Raw genomic sequence first — 16823 nt, forward strand, 5'->3', positions numbered from 1 at the left:
GCTAATTTAGTATTAGTTTTCCAGCCGATGTTGAAATGGTAAAGTCGCTCACCCCTGCTACAGTTAGTGATGCAAATGGGAGACCAGGCCCTTCCCATGACTCATGGAACACGCTCCACAGAGAAGGAAAATTCTCTTTCCATAGTGGGAGAGGTACTCTGCCTAAAAGAATTATATTAAAACCCAAAAACCCCCCAAAATCTACAGAGCCAAAGCTACTGCCAGTTCTTTGTGCTGCTAAACACAGACCCTGAGGAGACTGACAAATATTTATCAGGGTCTCTTTATGCATTTTGACCTGTGAAGGACTCAGAGCTTGATGTAGAATTGGGTTGGAGAGCTGGAAGGTGCTGGAATTTTGGGTTGAAGTAGGCAGCTAAAAACAAAAGAGTTGTGGAGTAGATGTGGAGGATCCAAGATGATGGTGGCAAGCTGGCCAAAGAAGGGAAGTTTCTAAGTATGTTGGGGAATTTAGAAAATCACACACATACTCAGAAAAGACCTGAGAAGATCCTAAGCCTCCACTTCTGGCTAATCTCTAGACTTGGTACAAGCAAGAAGCGAAGGCTAAGGCTAAACAGCTTGCCCCAGCACAGAGCTAACCTGTGAAGACTAGGAGAGGTGGTTTGCTTGTTTGTTTGTTTTTAACTCCTAACATTCAAGGAAATCTCTGTCAAAACACTAGCTAACCATAAGCTAAAGGAATGTAGACTTCAACAACAAAACATGGCAAGGAATATAATCTTCGAAAAAATAATTTGGAAAAGTCACTAAACCATAGGTGACTGAAGCTTCAAAGAGACAATCAAAAATGGCAAATCCTGGGGAAGAGGAGATTTAATTTCCAAAGTTTCCACATTGTAATATTCAAATGTTCAGTTTTCAACAAAAGTCACAAGACATACAAAGAAGCAGTAAATCCAGGCATTGGACAAAAAGACATAGACTTTATATCAATTATCTTTAATATGATCAGAGAGCTAAAGGAAAGCATGGTCAAAGAACTAAAAGAAAGTAGGAAAATAAAGAACAAAATGAGAATACCAATAAAGAGATACAAATTATGAAAAGGAACCAAATAGAAATTCTGGAGCTGAAAGGTACGATACTTAAATGAGAAATTCACTAGAGGGGTTCAACAGATCTGAACAGGCAGAAGAATCAATGAACCTGAAGATAAGATTATTAAAATTATGAAAGTCTGAAGAACAGAAATAAAAAGTATAAAGGAAAGTGAACAAAGCCTAATGGACCCATGGGACACCATCAAATGTATCAACACACACATTTTGGGAGTTCTAGTAGGATGTGAGAAAAAGAAAGAAGTAGAAAGAATATTTGAAGAAATAATGGCTGAATACTCGCCAAATTTTATTAAAGACATGGATCTTCATATCCAAGAAGCTCAATGACCTCCAGGTATGATAAACTCAAAGAGATCCATACTAAGTGCTATAGATTGAATGTTTGTGTCCCCACCTTCTCCAAATTCATGTTGAAATCCTAACCCCCAATGTGATGATATTAGGAGGTGGGGCCTATGGTAGGTGATTAGGTCATGAGAGCTTTTCCCTCATGAATGGGATTAATGCCCTTATAAAAGAGAACTCTGAGAACTCCCTTGCCTCTTCTGCCATGTGAGGACACAGTGAGAAGATGGCTGTCTATGAACCAGAAGCAGACTCTCACCAGACAGTGAATCTGCCAGCACCGTGATCTTGGACTTCCCAGCCTCCAGAACTGTGAGAAATAAATTTCTGTTGTTTTTAAGCCATGTAATCTATGGCATTCTGCTATAGCAGCCCAACAGATTAAGACACTGAGACATAATCAAACTGTTGAAAGACAAAGAGAGAATCTTAAAAGCAGCAAGAGAGAAGTGACTTATTATGTACAACGGATCCTGAATAAGATTAGCAGCCTATTTCTTGTAAGAAACCATGGAGCCAAAGGCAGTGGGATGACATAATTAAGTGCTGAAAGAAAAAGAGCTGTCAATCGAGAATTCTACATGTGGCAAAATTATCCTTCAAAAATGAGGGAGAAATTAAGGCATTCACAGATAAAAGCTGAGGGAGTTCCTTATCAGTAGATGTGACCAACAAGAAATGCTAAAGGGAGTCTTTCAAGTTGAAATAAAAGGACAGTTGGTAGTAACACAAAGCTGTATGAAGAAATATAGGTCTCCAGTATAAGTAACTACATGGGTAAACATGAAAGCCAGCATTACTGTAGTTTTAGTTTCTAACTCCACTTTTTATTTCCTACATGATTAAAAGAAAATGCATTTTAAGAACTATAAATCTATTATTGAGCACACAGTGTATAAAGATGTGATTTGTAACATTAACATAAAGGGGTGAAGACAGAGCTCTATAAGAGCAGAGTTTTTGTATGCTGTTTAAGTTGGTATCAATTCAAACTAGATCATTATAAATTTAATATGTTATATGTAATCCCTTTTATAACTACTAAGAAAATATCTAAAAATTATACACAAAGGGAAATTAGAAGTGAATCAAAAAAGTTCACTACAAAAATCAACTAAAGAGGGTGTGGAGAAAAGGGAACACTCTTGCACTGTTGGTGGGAATGTAAATTGATACAGCCACTATGGAGAACAGTATGGAGGTTCCTTAAAAAACTAAAAATAGAACTACCATATGACCCAGCAATCCTACTACTGGGCATATACCCTGAGAAAACCATAATTCAGAAAGAGTCATGTACCAAAATATTCATTGCAGCTCTGTTTACAATAGCCAGGACATGGAAGCAACCTAGGTGTCCATCATCGGATGAATGGATAAAGAAGATGTGGCACATATATACAATGGAATATTACTCAGCCATAAAAAGAAATGAAATGGAGGTATTTGTAATGAGGTGGATGGAGTTAGAGTCTGTCATACAGAGTGAAGTAAGTCAGAAAGAGAAAAAGAAATACAGTATGCTAACACATATATATGGAATCTAAGGGAAAAAAAAATTTAAAAAAAAGGTCATGAAGAACCTAGTGGCAAGATGGGAATAAAGACACAGACCTACTAGAGAATGGACTTGAGGATATGGAGAGGGGGAGGGGTGAGATGTGACAGGGTGAGAGAGTGTCATGGACGTATATACACTACCAAATGTGAAATAGATAGCTAGTAGGAAGCAGCCACATAGCACAGGGAGATCAGCTCGGTGCTTTGTGACCACCTAGAGGGGTGGGATAGGGAGGGTGGGAGGGAGGGAGATGCAAGAGGGATGAGATATGGGAACATATGTATATGTATAACTGATTCACTTTGTTATAAAGCAGAAGCTAACACACCATTGTAAAGCAATTATACTTCAATAAAGATGTTTAAAAAAAATAAAAAAAATAAAAAAAAAAATCAACTAAACACAAAAGAAAAGAGTAGTAGAGGGAATGAGAGACAAAAAGATATTAGACATATAGAAAATAGCAAAATAGCAGAAGTAAGTCCTTCCTTATCAGTAATTGCTTTAAATGTAAGTGGATTATATTCTCCAACCAAAAGGCAGAGATTGGTAGAATGAGTGAAAACAAACAAACAGGATCCAATTATATGCTGTCAAAAAAGATTCACTTTAGCTCTAAAGGCATACATATGTTGAAAGTAAAAGAATATAAAAAGATATCCCATGCAAAGAGTAACCAAAAGAGATGTGGGCGGCTATCTGCTATCAGATAAAATAGACTTTAATTGAAAAACTGTTACAAGAGAAAAAGCAGAACATATATTCACAAAATGGTCAATTCGTCAAGAAGATATAACAATTATAAATATACACATACCAAATACCAGAGCTCCCAAATATATGGTGAAAATGCTGAAGGAATAATAATAGAGACTTCAATATCCCACTTTCAATAATGTGTTAAGCATCTAAATAGAAGATTAATAAGGAAATAGAACAGAAAGAAAATTGAACACTATAATCAAACTAGACCTAAAAGACATATATAGGATATTCCACCCAACAACAGGAAAATACCTGTTCTTCTCAAGTGCACATAGAACACTCACTAGACAATATATCTGTCCACAAAAAAAAAGTCTCAGTAAATTTTAAAAGATTGAAATCATTCAAAATATTATCTCCAAACACAATAGAAAAGAACAAGAAATCAATAACAGAAGTAAAACTGGACAATTCACCAATATGGGGAAATTATACTATGCACTTTCAAATAACCAATGGATCAAAGCAGAAATTACAAGGGAAATTAAAAAATACTTAGAGACAAATGAAAATGAACGTACAATATACCAAAATGTCTTGGATGCCATGAAAGCAGTGCTGAGAGGGAAATTTATAGCAGTAAATGCCTACATTAAAAAGAAGAGGACTTCCCTGGTGGCGCAGTGGCTGAAGGTCCACCTGCCAGTGCAGGGAACGTGGGTTTGAGCCCTGGTCCGGACGGATCCCACATGCTGTGGAGCAACTGAGCCCATGCACCATGGCTACTGAGCCTGTGCTCTAAAGCCTGCGAGCCACAACTACTGAGTCCGTGTGCCACAACTACTGAAGCCTGCACACCTAGAGCCCATGCTCCACAAAAAAGAGAAGCTACCGCAATGAGAAGCCTGCGCACCGCAACAAAGAGTAGCCCCTGCTCGCCACAACTAGACAAAGCCTGTGTGCAGCAACAAAGACCTAACGCGGCCAAAAATAAAAATTAATTAATTAATTAATTAATAAAAAAATAAAAAGAAGAAACATCTTAAATAAATAATTTAGGGACTTCCCTGGTGCCCGTGCTTCCAATGCAGGGGACATGGGTTCCACCCCTGGTCGGGGAACTAGGATCCCACATGCCGCATGATGCGGCCAAAAAATAAAAAAAAAAATAATTATTTAACATTACACCTTAGCCCTTTCCTCAGCTGCTGCTAAGGTGCTCGGTCCTTCCAAGGAAGCTAAGGCTGCATTGGGGTGAGGCCCTCACTTCATCCGGCGACTAGCACTGCGCCTGGCAGCCCCTTCCTAGCACTGGCTCGCACCATGGCCTCCGTCTCGGAGCTCGCCTGCATCTACTCAGCCCTCATCCTGCACGACTATGAGGTGACGGTCACAGAGGATAAGATCAATGCCCTCATTAAAGCAGCTGGTGTAAATGTTGAACCTTTCTGGCCAGGCTTGTTTGCAAAGGCTTTGGCCAATGTCAACATCGGGAGCCTCATCTGCAATGTGGGGGCAGGTGGACCTGCCCCAGCAGCTGGTGCTGCACTAGCAGGAGGTCCCGCCCCCTCCACCACTGCTGCCCCAGCTGAGGAGAACTAAGTGGAAGAAAAGAAAGAAGAATCTGAAGAGTCTGATGATGACATGGGCTTTGGTCTTTTTGACTAAACCTCTTTAGTAACATGTTCAATAAAAAGCTGAGCTCTTTAAAAAAAAATTTACACCTTAAAGAACTAGATAAAGGAGAACACAGTCAACACAAGGCTAAAAGGAGGAAGGAAATAATAAATATTAGAGTGAAGATAACAGACTTAGAGAATAGGAAAATAGAATCAATGAAAATAAAGTTAGTCCTTTGAAAAAATCAACAAAATTGACAAACCTTTAGCTAGAATGACACAGAAAGAGAATGAGAAGATTCAAATAACTAAAATCAGAAATGAAAATGAGGACATTACTACCTACTTTACAGAAATAAAAATAATTATAAGAGAATACTATGAACCATTGTATGCCAACAAATTAGACCTAGATGAAATGGACAAGTTCCTAGAAACACAGGTACCAAAAACAGACTCAAGAAGAAATAGAAAATCTTGACAGACCTATAACCAATAGATTTAATCAGTAATCAAAAACCTCCCAGGAAAGAAAAGTTCAGGACCAGATGGCTTCACAAGTGAATCTACCAAAGATTTAAAGAAAAATTAATGACAATCCTTCACAACTCTTCCAAAAAAAAAGGAGGGAATACCTCCTAATTCATTCTATGAGGTCAGATAAACACATTACAAGAAAAGAAATCATGGCTCAATATCCTTTATGAATGTAGGTGCAAAAATCCTTAACAAAATACTAGCAAACAGAATCCAGCAGCATATTAAAAAGATTAGACACCATGTCCAAGCTGGATATATCCCAAGAATGCAAGTGTGGATCAACATAAAAAAATCAATCAGTGTGATACACCACATTAATAAAATAAATGAAAAAACCATATTATCATCTCAACTGATGCAGAAAAAGCATTTGACAAAACTCAAACACCCTTTCATGATAAAAACACTCAAAAACTAGAATTGATTGGAACTTTCTCAACATGATAAAGGGCATTTATAAAAACCCCACAACTAGCATCATACTCAATGGTGAAACACTGAAAGCTTTCCCCCTAAGATCAGGGAGTAGATAAAGATGATCACTTCATCATCATCATCATCACCATTGCTAGTCAACATTTACTGGAAGTTCTAGTCAGAGTAATTAAGCAAGAAAAAGAAATTAAATGCACCCAGAAGGAAAAGAAGTCAACCTATCTGTATTTGCAGACAACATGATCCTATATATAGAAATCTCAAATAATCCACAAAAGAGCTACTATAACTAACAAATAAATTCAGAAAAGTTGCACAGTAGAAGATCAACACCAACAAAATCAGTCGTGTTTCTATACATCAGCAATGAACAAGTTGAAAACAAATCCATTTACAATAGCATTCAAAAGAATGAAGTACCTGGGAACAAATTTATCCAAAGAGGTGAAAGGCTTTTACACTAGAAAATACAAAACATTGTTAAAAGGCATTAAAGAAGACCTAAATAAAAAAAATCATCCTTTGTTGATGGAATATTGCTATTTTAAGACAGAAATACTACCCAAAGATATCTACAGATTCAATGCAATCCCTTTTAAAATTCAAACAGCCTTTTTTTTTCAGGAATGGAAAAGCCAGTTCTCAAATTCATATGGAATTACAAGGTGCCCTGAATAGCAAAAACAATCTTAAAAAAGAAAAACAAAGTTGGGGGACTCACATTTCCCATTTCAAAACTTACTACAAATCTACAGCAACCAAAATAGTGTCATAATAGCATAGGAATAAACATATAGATCAATGGAATAGAATTGAGAGCCCAGAAATAAACTCATTTATCTATTGCCAGTTGATTTTCAACATTGGTGCAAGACCATTCATTGGGGAAAAATAGTCTCTTCAACAAATGGTGCTGGGACAACTGGATATCCACATGCAAAAGAATAAAGTTCAACTCCTACCCCACACCACATACAAAAATTAACTCAAAATGGATCAGTGACCTAAATATAAGAGCTCATACTACAAAACTCTTAATAAAATTTACACTATCATATGCACCTTGGAAAGCAAGGACTAAAGAAAGAATTTTCAAATGAACAAACAAAAAGAGCTAACACTGGGACTTCCCTGGTGGTCCAGTGGTTAAGACTCCAAGCTCCAAGCTTCCACTGCAGGGGGCACAGGTTCGATCCCTGGTCAGGGAACTAAGATCCCACATGCCATGTGGTGTGGCAAAAAAAAAAAAATATATATATATATATATGTATATATATATATATATATATATATATTTAACCAAAATATGAACACATAAAACAGTATCTTAAAATGCCTTAATCCAATGTAAACATTTTCTCAAAATAGAGTTTCAAGCACTTTGCCAGAATACAAAGGAGATATTTTGAATGTTTTCAAATCACGCTATACAGCACTGGCCCTTTATAACCATAGAAAACCTCTTTAAAGCTGCAAGTAACACAAAGCTATCATTTATTAAGCACTTAGTATGTACTAGTCCCTTCACATATGCTATTCCTTTTAAACCTTCTAACTCACTCAATATCAACAGGTATTCTACATCACTAAAAAAAAAATAGAAGCTACACTAAAAAAAAATAGAAGCTACAATCTGGAATTCCCTCAGTTTTTTGCTACCGAATCTATAAGCCCACCTTTATCTCAACCCATTCTTTCTCCTTCCCTCCTATTGCAATAAAGGAGATGTTAAATCTTTTCATCTAAAGTAAAAATCCTCTACCAGTGCTCTGGATCTCATTTGCTCCATTAACTATCTTCAACCTCTCCTTTTCTACTGGCTCCTTCTCATCAGCTCCTAAACATGATTTAGTCTCACCTATCTGAAAATAACAAACAAACTAATAGTTTCCCTGGGTTTTACTTTCCCCTCCAGATATCGTCTTTTCCTCTCATTCTAGTCAGTTAAATACTTCATGAATTGTCTACATTTTCTATTTCCATTTTCTTATCTCAACTTACTCTTCCAATATGCCTTCCTTATCAACACTTCTACCACAACCATTTTTGCACTAATTGAGTAGGTGATTTTCAGTCTTTATCTTGCTCAATTTCTCAGTTACAACAGTGTTAACTCCTCCTTCTTTCTTTAAATATTTTTCCTTTGGCATCTATTTAACTATACTTTTCCTAGTATACCTTCTACTTCTCTATTCTTACCCCCACTTGCTTTAGGAGCTCCTTTTCCTTATTTGTCTCTTTAAATTAGAGTTCCTTAAACCTTAGTTCTAGGCCTTCTTCTCTTCCCTATATACTATATAGAGAATCCCCCCACTTCAATGGCTTAAATTTTCATTTATATGCAGATAGCTCCCAAATACTTATTTACAGCTATTTCTTAAGCTCTAGACCAATATATCTAACTGGGACATGTCTCATAGGCATCTTAAATTTAATATATTCAAAAATAACATTTCCAAAATCATCTCACCCATAAACATGCTTCTTCTTAAATATACTGTAATATGTTAATACTTACTGAACATATAATTATGGGCCAGGCATTGTGCTAAGTGCTAGGATTACAGCAGTGAACAAAACTCTCATGGCCCCTGCTCTCCTAGACTTAGTCTGGTGAGGGGAGACAAACATTAAACAAATAATTATACAAATAACTATAAAATTATAATTATGATAAATGCTATTAAAAAAAAAAGTACACTAACATGTACCCAATGGCTCAAGTCAGAAACATAGAAATCATTCCTGACTCCTTTCTTTGTCTTGTACATCAATCACCAAATTCTATTGATTCCTAATTCCTAAATATCTCTCAAATTCAACTACTTATTTCTATTTCCTCTGTTACCATCCAAATCCAGAACATCATCATCTTTCACCAGATTCCTAGAAGTCTCCTAACTGGCCTCTACTTCCAGTCTTGTTCCTTCCTATCCTTTATCTACACTGCAGCCAAATAGAATGATTTGTTAAAAATGCTTAAAATCTTTTAAAATATTCTTATTGTCTTTAGGATAAAGTACAAACTCTTAAACACAACTAAAATCCCTGGACATCATATATAAAACAGACATAAGTAGACTCTAAAAGGTGGACCAAAAAAAAGGTATACTGGCTAAAGACCTCTGAACGCAAGAAATGACATGGTAGTGCATTCTCCAGATTTCTTTCTTTGCCTCATATATCCCAGACTTGGAGCTAAAGAAGCTGACAACCCAGAAACAGGAGAAGGCACATAAATAAAAGTCCCATAAAAGCCACTCTCTTTAGCCAAAGGATCTGGAAGGGGCAGGCTAGCAATGCAGAAAACTTTTAGCCAGTAACCACTCTATTCCAGCCAAATAGTACAGAAAAACTGTGACCTCCAATCCAACCATCTCCACCAGCAAAAGCCAAGTAGGGATGCTGCCCTCACCAGCATGGTGTCAGAGAAGGCTGAGTAAGAAGCCAGAACTTTCATCCCTGTTGGGTGTACTGAATCCCCCACTACATGTTAGTGGAGACCTTGTGGAGAGCCTGGACTTCCATCTCCATTCAGCAATAATAAGTCATCCTTCTTGCTCACCACTACAGTAGTGTAAGAGGAGGCCTAGTGGAGAGTCAGAACTTTCACCACTAACCCAGCAGGAATGATAATCAACTGATGTCAACACCAAGATAACAGAGATGTTAGAATTATATTATAAAGATGTGAAAGCAGTCATCATAAAAATGCTTCAATGAACATTATAAACATGATTGATATAAATGAAAAAGTATAAAATCTCCCCAAAGAAATAGGGTGTCTTAGCAAAGAATTAGAAGATATAAAGGAGTACCAATGAAAATTTTAGAACTGGAAAATAACTGAAAGAAAAAGCTCTGTGAATGGTCTCAACAGAAGAATGTGGGGTGGAGGGTGGGGAACAGAGGAAAGAAAAAGTAAACTTGAAGGCAGAGTGATAGAAATTATCCAAATCTGAATGAGATAGTAAACTGAAAAAATAAATGAAGAGAGCCCCAGGACCCATGGTACTATAATAGAAGATCTAGCATGCCTGTCATTGGAGTCCTAGAAAGAGAGAAGAAGGTAGAGTTGAAAAAGTACTCAAAGAAATAATGAATGAAAAGTTCTCAAATTTGGCAAAACCCATAAACCTATAGATTCAAGAATCTGAACAAATTCCAAATAGGATAAATCCAAAATAATCCACACAAAGACATATTATAGGCAAACTTCTCAAAATTAAAGTCAAAGAAAAACCCTTGAAAGCAGTGAGAAAGAAGTGACATCTTACCCTAAGAAAAGACAGAACAAATGACAGTGGATTTCTCATCAAAAACCATGGAGGCAGGAAAAAAGCAGTACATTTTTAAAGTGATGAGAGAAGAAAAACTATCAATCCAGAAGCCTATATCCAGCAAAAATATCCTTCAGAAATGAAGGGGAGGCTTCCCTGGTGGCGCAGTGGTTAGGAATCCGCCTGCCAATGTAGGGGACACGGGTTTGATCCCAGGCCCGGGAAGATCCCACATGCTGTGGAGCCCACAACTACTGAGCCCGTGTGCCTAGAGCCTGTGCTCCAAAACAGGGGAAGCCCTGACAATGAGAAGCCCACACACCGCAGGGAAGAGTAGCCCCCACTCGCTGCAATGAGAGACAGCCTGCGCACAGCAACGAAGACCCAACACAGCCAAATATAAAAACAAATAATAAATAAATTTTTAAAAAAAAGAAAGGAAGGAGAAATGAAGATATTTTCAGACAATGGAAAACTAAGGGTACACTAGAGAATTCTACCAAATGTTGAGAGAATTAACACCAATTTATGTAATCTTTTCCAGAAAATAGGAGAGAAACACTCCCAACTCATTTGATGAAGCTAATATTACCCTGATACCAAAACTTGCAGACAAGGACAGTACACACACACACACACACACACACACACACACACACAAAGAAGAAAACTACAGGCCAATAGTTTTCATTAATATAGATGCAGAAATCCTTAATGAATATTATTAGCATATAGAATTAAGCAATATGTTAAAAAAAAAATTAGGGGGTTTCCCTGGTGGTGCAGTGGTTAAGAATCCGCCTGCCAATGCAGGGGACACAGGTTCAAGCCCTGGTCCAGGAAGATCCCACATGCCGCAGAGCAACTAAGCCCGTGCGCCACAACTACTGAGCCTGTGCTCTAGAGCCCGCGGGTCACGACTACTGAGCCCACGTGCCACAACTACTGAAGCCCACGCTCCTACAGCCCATGCTCTGCAACAAGATAAGCCACCACAATGAGAAGCCCGCGCACTGCAACGAAAAGCAGCCCCCGCTCGCCGCAACTAGAGAAAGGCTGTGCGCAGAAACGAAGACCCAATGCGGCCAAAAATAAATAAATAAATAAATTTATTATTTTTTTAAATTAGGGACTTCCCTGGTGGTCCAGTGGTTAAGACTCCACACTTCCACTGCAAGGGGTGCAGGTTCAATCCCTGGTCGGGGGACCTAAGATCCCACATGCCCTGCAGCACAGCCAAAAAAAAAAAAAAATTAAACACCTTGGCTATTTTAGTTTCCTAGGGCTGCCGTATTAAAGTATCACAAATTGGATGGTTTTAAACAACAAAAATTTATTCTCTCATGGTTTTGGAGGTTACAATTCCAAAATCAAGGTGTTAGCAGGGCTATTCTCCCTCTGACACTCTGGGTAGACTCTTTCCTTTCTTCTTCCTTGCCTCCAGTGGTGCCTGTTGATCCTTGGCATTCTAATCTCTGCCTCTGTCATCACATGGTGTTCTCTCTGTGTCTCTGTTTTCACATGGCATTCTTATCTTTTTGTAACAGGACACCAGTCATACTGAATGGGGGACCTTGCATTTGGCAGTTGTTCCTTAGATATAACACCAAAGCACAAGTAACAAAAGGAAATATAAATTTGACTATATCAAAATTTAAAACTTTTGTGCTGCAAACAATACCATTTAAAAAGTGAAAATACAACTGATAAAATGGAAGAAAATATTTTCAAATTATGTATCTAATAAGGAACTAGTATCCAAAATATATAACGAATTCTTACAACTCAATAATAAAAAAGCAAATAACCTAATTTTAAAATTGTAAAGGATCTAAATAGACTTTCCTTCAAAGATGATACACAAATGGCAAATAGGCACATGAAAAGGTGCTTGACATCATTAGACATTAGAGAAATTCAAGTCAAAACAATGATATACCCATTTCACTCTCACAAGGATGGCTATAATAAAAAAAGCAGACTTTGACAACTGTTAGGAAAGATGTGGAAAAATTGAAACCTCATACATTGCTAGTGGGAAAGTAAAATGGTTCACTCCTTTGGAGAACAGTTTGGAAGTCCCTCAAAAAGTTATATGTAAAGTTACCATATGACCCAGCAATTCTGCTCCTAGGTATACACCCAAGAGAATTTAAAACATATGTCCACATGTACATATATAACAGCATTATTTCTAACAGCCAAAAAGTGAAAACAACCCAAATGTCCATCAGCTGATGAATGTATAAACAAAATGTGGTATATCCACATAATGGAATATTATTCAGCCATAAGCAGTAATAACGTACTGGTACATGGTACAATATGGATGAACTTTGAAAACATTATGTTAAATGAAAGAATACATATTGTATGATTATATCAAGTATCCAGAATAGAAAAATCCATAGAGACATGACACAGATTAGTGCTTGCTAGGGGTTAGGGGAGAGACATAGGGTTTCCTTCTGGGGTAATGAAATTCTGGAACTAGATAGCGTGATGGTTTTAAGACTTTATGAATATACTAAAACCACTGATTTGTACACTTTAAAATAAACATTAAATAATAGTGATAACACAAAATGCCTGCAAGGTTTCAGAGAAACTCATATATTTCTGGTGGCTATATGAAATGATACAGCCACTCTGGAAAACAGTGGGGAGTTTCTTATAAAACTGAATACAACACAGCAGTTTCATTCCTGGGCATTTATGCCAGAGAAATGAAAACTTATGTTCAAACAAAAACCTACTAATGAATGTTTATAGGAGCTTTGTTTGTAATAGCCAAAAACTGGAGAGGTGCTTGACCTGTTTAAGAACAAGAGGTTCTTAAACAGGTGAATTGTTAAACAAACTGTGGAGTGCTACTCAGCAATAAAAAGGAATTAATGATACATGCAACAACCTTGATAAGTCTCTGGAGAATTAAATTGAGTGAAAAAAGTCAATCCCAAAAGATTATGTACTGTTTGATTCTATTTATATAACATTCTTAAAACAACAAAATTATCAAAATGGAGAACAGAATAGTGGTTATCAGTGGTTAGGGAGAGGTGAAGGCAGGACGAAAGTGGGTGTGGCTATAAAGTGACTGTATGGGCAATATGAGGGATCATTGTGTTGATGGAAGTATTCTGTATCTTGTATCAATATTTGTATCTTAGTTGTGATACTGTACTATAGTTTTTAAAGATATTACCATAAGTGATATGAGTAAGGAATACATTAACTAGATTTCTTTGTATTATTTCTTACAACTGCATATTTATTTATATTTATCAAAAAATAAGAAGTTTAATTAAAAAATAATAGGTCACAACAATGAGACTACTACACACACCTATTAGAATGGTAAAAATCTAGAACACTGACAACACCAAATGCTGGTGAGGATGTGGAGAAACAGAAACTCTCATTCACTGCTGGTGGGAATGCAAAATGGTACAGCCACTTTGGAAGACAGTTTGTTAGTTTCCATAGAACTAAACATACTCTTACCATATGATCCAGCAGTTGTGCTCCCTGGTATTTACCCAAAGGAACTGAAAACTTGTGTCCACACAAACACCTGCACGTGGATGTTTACATAAACTTCATTCATAATTGCCAAAACTTGGAGGCAACCAAAATGTTCAACAGGCAAATGAATAAACTGGGATACATTCAGACAATGGAATATTATACAGAGCTAAATGTAAATGAGCTATCAAGCCATGAAAAGACATGGAAGAACCTTAAATGCATATTACTAAGTGACAGAAGCCAATCTGAAAAGCCTACAAGCTATATGATTCCAACTATATGACAGCCTGGAAAAGGCAAAACTACGGAGAAGGTAAAAAAGATCAATGGTTGCCAGGGATTAGGGATGAATAGGCAGAACACAGAGGACATTTAGGGCACCGAAACTACTCTTTATGATACTATACACTTACCCAAACACAGAGAACGCACAATACCAAGAGTGAACTCAAATGTCAACTATGGATTTTGGGTTATAATGATGTGTCAAAGTAGGCTCATCAATTGTAACAAATGTCCCACTCTGGTGGGGGACGTTGATATGTAGGATTTACGCATGTATGGGGATAGGTGATATAAGGGAAATCTCTATCTTCTGTTCAATTTTGCCTAAAACTGCTCTGAAAAATAGTCTGATTTTCAAAAGGTAAAACCATTAAAACACTATAATAGAACAGGGGAATTTTGTAAAATCTCAGAGTGGGAAAGGCAAGACACAAAACATAAGGACACCCAAAGAAAAAATGTGTAAATTTGATTTATAAATGTTTTAAATTTCTACATGGAAAAACCAAAATACAAATAATAAACTGACAAAATATCTGTAAAACTACGATACAAAATTCCAATTTCCTTATTATATAAACAGGTTGTATGCATCACTAAGAAAGAGCAAACCAGTAGAGAAATAGAAATGAATAGATCATTTCTACAGATAAAAATATAAATATGAAAAGATGTCCAACTCATAATTAAGAAATATACACTAAAACAACAACTAGCTAGCATTTTTCATCAATCAGATTGGCCAAATGTAAAAGTTTGGTAAAGTATCTCACTTTCAAAGTGTGAAAAAAGTGGCACAACTGAAAATGTCTACACAAAAACATGCACACAGGGGGCTTCCCTGGGGGCGCAGTGGTTGAGAATCTGCCTGCCAACGCAGGGGACACGGGTTCGAGCCCTGGTCTGGGAAGATCCTACATGCCGCGGAGCAACTAGGCCCGTGAGCCACAATTACTGAGCCTGCGCGTCTGGAGCCTCCTGTGCTCCGCAACAAGAGAGGCCACGATAATGAGAAGCCCGCGCACCGCGATGAAGAGTGGCCCCCACTTGCCGCAACTAGAGAAAGCCCTCGCACAGAAAGGAAGACCCAACACAGCCGTAAATAAATAAATAAATAAATAATTTTTAAAAAACATGCACACAGATGTTTATAGCAGCTTTATTCATAACTGTCAAATCTTGGAAGCAACCACGATGTCCTTCAATAGGTGAATGGATAAACTATGGTACATCCGTACAATGGAATGCTATCTAGTACTAAAAGACATGAGTTGTCAAGCAACAAAAAGACACGGAGGGATCTTAAATGCATATTGCTAAGTGAAAGAAGCCAATCTGAAATGGTTATATACCATATGATTCTAACTATCTGACATTCTGGAAAAGGCAAAAGTATAGAGACAGTAAAAATATCTGTGTTGCCGTGGGCTGGAGGGGTGGGAGAGAGAGAGATGAATAAGTGGAGCACAGGGCATTTTAAGGACAGTGAAACCATTGTGTATGATATTATAATGGTGAATACATGTCATTTTACATTTGTCAAAACTGACAGAATGTACAACACAAAGAGTAAAACTTAATGTAAACTATGGACTTCAGTAATGATAATGTATCAACATTGGTTCACCAATTGTAACAAATGTACCACACTAACACAAGATATAAATAATAGGGGAAACTATGGAGGAAGAGAGGGAGGTATGTGGGAACTCTGTACTTTTTAATTTTTCTGCAAGCCTACAACTGCTCTAACAGAATAAAGATCTAATTTTTAAAAACTGGGCATCATTGGAGGATTCTATGAACAAATTGTTTTGAAAACTGTTGAACACAGAGAAAGATTCAAGCATTTGATACCTTTCCAATACACACTGGACCACTGGGGACTCAAACAATATATGGGAGGAACTTTCTCTTTATAGACATATTCCAGCTAATAAAGGAAGGAATGATATCCCCTTCTTGTAACACTTGATCAATTTATCTACATAATAATCATCAAAGACTGCTAAAAATACAAAAGAAACATACCAGATTGAAGAATACATCAATATCTTAACAAAAAACAAAAACAAACAAAAAAACCAACCTGAGTCTGATAAAGCCTCTCTAGAGTCAACTACCAACTTACCGAAAACATACTAAATGGCACTATGGGGATATAATCAGCAAAATCTGCGCTGTGTAAAACCATAGGTCCAGTGACCAATTTCTTTGACAAATAAATTTCAAGGGGAAAAAAAGAGGTGTAGTTTAAAAGAGACTTAACGAGTCAAATCAACCAATCTCAACGTGTAAACTTTATTTGGATTTATTTAGCTTGTTTCATTCAAACAAATTTTTTAAAATTATTAGACAATCAGAAATGTGAACATTGACTAGATTTGATGATTTAAAGAATTATTAAATTTTTATGTGTGATATTGTGGTAGTGGTTTTT

The 16823-nt window shown here is 36.9% G+C and overlaps 1 protein-coding gene across 1 annotated transcript; it reads left to right on the top strand.

Moving 5' to 3' along the window:
* Positions 1-5019: 5019 nt before the first annotated feature.
* Positions 5020-5403, top strand: LOC133085085 (large ribosomal subunit protein P1-like). The gene has a single exon (XM_061181961.1). It carries the CDS (start codon positions 5020-5022, stop codon positions 5296-5298), a length of 279 nt encoding a protein of 92 aa, XP_061037944.1. The 3' UTR covers positions 5299-5403.
* Positions 5404-16823: the final 11420 nt, after the last annotated feature.

Source organism: Eubalaena glacialis, chromosome 2 (genome assembly GCF_028564815.1).
Source record: "Eubalaena glacialis isolate mEubGla1 chromosome 2, mEubGla1.1.hap2.+ XY, whole genome shotgun sequence".
Lineage (NCBI taxonomy): Eukaryota > Metazoa > Chordata > Mammalia > Artiodactyla > Balaenidae > Eubalaena > Eubalaena glacialis.